Source organism: Chiloscyllium plagiosum, chromosome 19, assembly GCF_004010195.1.
Source record: "Chiloscyllium plagiosum isolate BGI_BamShark_2017 chromosome 19, ASM401019v2, whole genome shotgun sequence".
Classification (NCBI taxonomy): Eukaryota; Metazoa; Chordata; class Chondrichthyes; order Orectolobiformes; family Hemiscylliidae; genus Chiloscyllium; species Chiloscyllium plagiosum.
This window is the reverse complement of record NC_057728.1, coordinates 63,898,783-63,904,782: the sequence shown is the minus strand read 5'-3', so window position 1 is coordinate 63,904,782 and position 6,000 is coordinate 63,898,783. Positions and strand designations below refer to the sequence as shown.

General features: G+C 46.8%; 1 protein-coding gene across 10 annotated transcripts in view; it reads right to left on the bottom strand.

Moving 5' to 3' along the window:
• Positions 1-6,000, bottom strand: part of mybpc1 (myosin binding protein C1) — a 153,211-nt gene that overhangs the window by 59,474 nt on the left and 87,737 nt on the right. For all 10 annotated transcript variants that reach the window (XM_043708735.1, XM_043708732.1, XM_043708734.1 and 7 more), the window contains 2 exons: positions 5,017-5,149; positions 2,210-2,334 (listed from right to left, as the gene is read on the bottom strand). In XM_043708735.1, the coding sequence (XP_043564670.1) occupies positions 2,210-2,334; positions 5,017-5,149 (258 nt within the window). The remainder of the gene's footprint in view (positions 1-2,209; positions 2,335-5,016; positions 5,150-6,000) is intronic.

The window sequence follows — 6,000 nt, the reverse complement described above, 5'->3', positions numbered from 1 at the left end:
AGGATGGGAGGTGGTGTAGTCCAGGTAGCTGTGGGAGTCGGTTGGTTTGTAGTAGATGTCCGTGTTGATTCGGTCGCCTGAGGTAGAAATAGATAGGTCGAGGAAGGGGAGGGAGGAATCTGAGACTGTCTAGGTGAATTTGAGGTCGGGGTGGAAGGTGTTGGTGAAGTGGATGAACTGTTCCACCTCCTTGTGGGAGCACGAGGCGGCGCCGATACAGTCATCGGTGTAGCGGAGGAAAAGGTGGGGGGTGGGGCCAGTGTAGTTCGGAAGATGGATTGTTCCACATATCCTACGAAGAGGCTGGCATAGCTGGGGCCCATGCGGGTGCCCATTGCTACTCCTTTCGTTTGGGGGAAGTGGGAGGATTGGAAAGAGAAGTTGTTCAGGGTGAGGACCAGTTCAGTCAGTCGAAGGAGGGTGTCAGTGGAAGGGTACTGGTCGGTACGGCGGGAAAGGGAGGAGCGGAGGGCTTCGAGTCCTTTGTGATGGGGGATGGAGGTGTACAGGGACTGGATGTCCATGGTGAAAATAAGGCGTTGGGCACCGGGGAAGCGAAAGTCATGGAGCAGGTGGAGGGCATGGGTGGTGTCCCGAACGTAGGTGGGGAGTTCTTGGACTAAGGGGGACAGGACGGTGTCAAGGTATGCGGAGATGAGTTCGGTGGGGCAGGAGCAGGCGGAGACAATGGGTCCTAAAGGACAGAGCAGCTAGACTAGGTTCACTGCAGGTGGTGTGGGAACCAACAAAAGCGAAAAACATACCTAACTCCATCCTTACCAATCTGGCAGCTGCAGCTGCATCTGTCCATGACAGTATCGGTAAGAGTGACCACTGCATTGTCCTTGCGGAGGCAAAGTCCCACCTTCACATTGAAAATAATCACCATCGTGATGTGCGGCACTATCACTGTGCCAAATGGACAGACTGCAAACAGAGTGTGGTGCTGGAAAAGCACAGCAGGTCAGGCAGCATCCAAGGAGCAGGTGAATTGATGTTTCAGACATAAGTCCTGCATAGGAAGGGTTTATGCTCGAAACATCGATTCTCCTGCTCCTCAGATGCTGCCCGACCTGCTGGGCTTACCCAGCACCACACTCTCGATTCTGATCTCCAGCATCTGCAGTCCTCACTTTCTCACAGACTTCAAACAGATCTAGCAACTCAAGGCTGGGCATCCATGAGGCACTGTGGGCCATCAACAGCAGCAGAACTGTACTCCAGCACAATCTGTAACCTCATGGCCCGGCACATCCCCCATTCAACCATTACCATCAAGCCAGAGGATCAATCCTGGTTCAATGGAGAGTGCAGGAGGGCATGCCAGGGGCAGCACCAGGCACACAGAAAAATGAGATGTCAACCTGGTGAAGCCACCAAACACGACGACTTGTGTGTCAAACAGCATAAGCAGCAAGTGATGGATAGAGCTAAGCAATCCCTCAAACAATGGATCAGATCCAAGCTCCTCAATCCTGTCACATCCAGTTGTGAATGGTGCTGGATAATTAAACAATTCACTAGAGATGGGGGTTCCACAACTATCTCCATTCTCAATGATGGGGGAGGCCTGCACAATCGTGTAAAAGATAAAGCTGAAGCATTTGTAAATGGAAAATGTTTCCAATTGTGAGAGGAGTCAAAACTTAGCGTCATCAATATAAGAAGGTCACCAATAATCCAATCAGGAATTTTGGAAAAAAATCTTCATTCAGGGAATGGGGAGAAACTGAGGCTCAATACAACAGAGAGTGGTTGAAAGGAATAATATTAATGAACAGAAGAGGTTAGATAAACTCATGAGGGAAATGGATATGTTGATGGTATTCACTGATGGTGAAAAGTTCAAATGGAATATATTCATGAGGTAGACTGACCAGAGAAATTGAAAGACCTGTTTTCATCCTATAAATTCAATGTAATTCTAAACTCTAAGAAAGCAGCAAAAAATAACTAACAATTATCAAACAGCGGGCGAGAAACAAACAAAAACAGAAATTGCTGGAAAAGCTCAGCAGCTCCGGCAGCATCTGTGGAGAGAAATCAGAGTTAACGTTTCAGGTCCGGTGACCCTTCCTCAGAACTGAGTTTCTGATTTCTCTCCTGCTGAGATTTTCCAGCAATTTCTGGTTTTGTTTCAGGTTTCTAGCATGCACAGTTTTTTCAGTTTTTAAGCAGCAGAATAAAGGAGGTTTTTAGATTTATTTACCTTTGACAAACAATTCTGTTGCACATTTCTCATCCCCAGCTGTTACCTGGTACGCTGCATCATCTGCCATGGTGCAGTTTTTGATGGTTAACATTCGCAGTGTGCCTTTGTGTTCAAAGATATATCTGTCCAAAATTGCAAAGAAAGACTTCACTGAATATAAGCTCAACTGTCAAGCTAATTTGCAACAATTTCCATCTGATTTCTCAATTTCATCCCTCTCCTTATCTACCCCACCTCATAGAATTTGGGGGGGGCAGTGGTCTCGTGGTATTACCATTTAACTATTAACCTGATGACCAATAGGGGACCTGGGTTCAAATCCCACCACCACAGATGATGGAATGGGAATTCAATTTTTAAAAAATAATGAAAATCTGTCATTAAGAGTCTCATGTTGGGTATCCTTACCTGGTCTGGACTCCAGGTACACCAATGTAATTGACTCCTAACTGCCCTCTGGGCAATCAGAAAAAGGCAATAAGTGCTGGGCTAGTGAGCAATGCCCACATCTCAGAAATGAATAACATTTTATGAAAAGTACAGGACCTTAGCTCTTTTGTCAAACCTTGAAAGCGCTCGCCCTGTCCACCAATAAGATTTTCCTTCTTTCTCCCTCAACAACATGACCCACCACTGCTGTTACCTTCTGCCATCATCACTGAAAGCATGGTCTCAGAGATGCCTTGTTCACTACTCTTTTCGTGAACGTGGTTCACACTAGCCAGGGGGTAGTAATGGGCTGCTTTCTTGAAGGGCTGACGAGGGGCTTATGCCTGAAATGTCAATCCTCCTGATCCTCGGATGCTGCCTGACCTATTGTGTTTTCCCAGCACCACACTCTTGGCTCTGATCTCCAACATCTGCAGACCTCACTTTCTCCTCCTTGCTTTCTTGAACCACTGGCAATAGAAACGTGACAAAATGGAATGCTGTAGAGGGCACTCTGTCAGCGGATGGGATCTGGGTGTGATGATATTAGGAGGGGAATGCCCACAAATTACGCCAATGATGGAGGGAGAATGGGGATAGTTGTTTAAGGTGGAATAGCGTGTAATTTGGATGGGAATCTGGGCCGGATGTTGTTCCCCTGGCCCACTGATATTCTTGATTTCAAATCACTCATGGGCTATGGGAGTCACTGGCTGGGCCAGCATTTATTGCTCCTGCCTAGTTACACCTCAGGAGGTGGGGCTGAGCTGCCTTCCTGAACATCTGCCATCCGTGTGCTGTAGGTTAGACCCGCAATGTCCTTAGGGAGAGAGGATTTTGATCCAGTGACACTGAAGGAAGGAATAGTGTGCAATCACATCCCTGAAAAGGGCTGATCAGAAACATAGGTTAAATAAATAAACATAAAATAGACCCTCAGTCGTCTTGTGGTGCTGTGGTAGTGTCCAAACCTCTAAGCAAGGAAGCCCAGGTTCAACCTGCTCAAAATGGGGTAATAACATCTCTGAACAGATTGATTAGACGATAGGTTAAAAAAAAACAAAAACATCTAGCAGATCCTCTAGCCTGTTCCTGCTCTCCCCCACCCTCCATTCACTTTTGATCGTCTGCATTGCCTTCAGTGAATTTTGCTTGTAAATATCTAATTGGCTACACCGATGATTTACTGGGGGCTATGGGGATCCCCAGTGGAGGGCTCTCTATGTGAGAGCTCTCCCTCTTTCCCTCAGGGATTGGGGTGGAGGGTGCTGCACTTAGCATCCCTCTATTGCCCGTAGCGTTAGGTGCATTAGTCAGAGGGAAATGGGTCTGGGTGGGTTACTCTTCGGAGGGTCGGTGTGAACTGGTTGGGCCAAAGGGCCTGTTTCCACACTATCGGGAATCTAGTCTCTAGTTGCAGATTGCAGTGGTTCACAGGCTCCCAGCCCTACTGTTTACCGTCAGGTGCTGTGTTGTCTATGAATACATTAAATATTGGGTATGAGCATGTGCACTCCCTTTGTAGTTTTTGAGAAACTTTCTGTTGCATTTCTGGTTGCACTTCAGTCCCAGGAGCAGGCAGATTGGAGGATTGCCTCATGGGTCTGTTCCTGAGCCTGGCCAGGCTGGCAATGACCAGGTCCAGGCAGCAGGTCATGGAGAGGGTCATCTCTGCTAACTGGCTCCCCTCTCCTGAGGTTACATTTGTGCCCAGGTGCCCTTGGAGAGGGAGCACAAGGTGTCCATCAACACTCTCAGTGCCTTTAGAGAGGTGGACACTGCCTGGGGGTGGAGTCCGTTATCTCGCTCTCCAAATTCATTTGATTTAGCCCCTCCCACTCTCCTTACGTCTCAAATTATTCAAACATGTTCCAACAATTTGGAGATGGGAAAAAGTCCCATTCAGTTGTGAGTGTTAACAAAAGAAAAGATAAAGCAAACCCAAGGGCGGGTCTCCAGACCTGTCTGTCCCGGACTGGGACCAGTCTATGTACACCATGAGTTGTCGCTCTATGTGCTGTCCAACAAAAAATAATGCTTCTTTCCAGTCGGGTTTCCTGCGTTATTACTGATCCCACACCACAATTTCACAGGTGAGCAGGGGAGGGCTCTCTGCTGTCCTGAAAATATTTAAACTTCAAATCAACATCACAAAAACACAGCACATAAGCTGTGATCTGCTTACGAACCAATGACTTCCTTGCTACCTGTGGGATCTTGCTGTGCACAAGTTTGCAACTGCAAGAACAATTTGGGAGATCCTCCAATTGGGCTAAATTCTGCAGCAACTCAGGTGAAACTCAGTCTTTAGACTGTAATGTAAAGTGTGATAGCAGGAATGGGAGACCTAGAGGATAAAAACAATTTAAACTTACTTCGGACCAGGTCGGATTTCTTGACCGTTGCGATACCATTTCAGGTCAACGGTAGGATCTGCCAAATCCACGACAAATCTGATCTTGTCACCTTTCTCGACTTGGTAACCAGGCTCCAGAATCTTTGCAAAAGCTTTTGTGAACAATCGAAAAGAAAACAGTAAGAGTGAAACATTAACAAAGACTTGATTAAAATTGTCCTCTCGGTTTTAGTGAGGAGAAATTTGAATAAAATCGGGTATGATTACGGTGGATCAAGTTACAAGAAGACCACAGTCTTGCCTCTAGGGCCAGAGACACGGATCAAAGGCCTCATCACAGGCCTCATCAAAGACAAGGATCATAGGCCTCATCATAGGCCTCAGTGCTGCTCCCCATGCATGTCTAGGCGGCTGGCCCTGGACAGCGGATCCCCTTCAGACCCTAATGTAGCCACTCTTCAGAGCTCCTGATTGCATTCACTTACGCTGTAAGAACCAATAGAGAGGCTCCAGAAAAGACTCACCTGAATAAGTAACTTCACTTATGGAGATTGGAGAAATTGGAACTTGGGGAAGAGAAGGTGGAGAGGAGATTTGAACAAGGTGTGAATGACCAGGAGGGATCTGGACAGGGAGAATATGTTTGGAATAGAGGAAGGATTGTGAATGGGGTGGGGGTGGAGGCAGATTTAAGTTAACTGGCAGAAAAGAAGGCAATGGAAGCATGAGGAGAAGGGAAGGGATGGCTGAGTGGTATCATCATTGGACTATTAAGCCAGAGGCAAAACTAATGTTCTAGGGGTTTGGGTTCAAATCCCAACATGGCAAGTGGTTCAATAACAATCCAGAATTAAGAGTCTAATGATGACCATCTGGTTCACTAATGCCCTTTAGACAATGTGATTGACATTTAATTGCCCTCTGACACCAACACCCCACAAATGAACAAAATAAAAGAGAGAACGGTTTCCTGCAGTAAATGATTAGTTTGCAATTTGCTGCC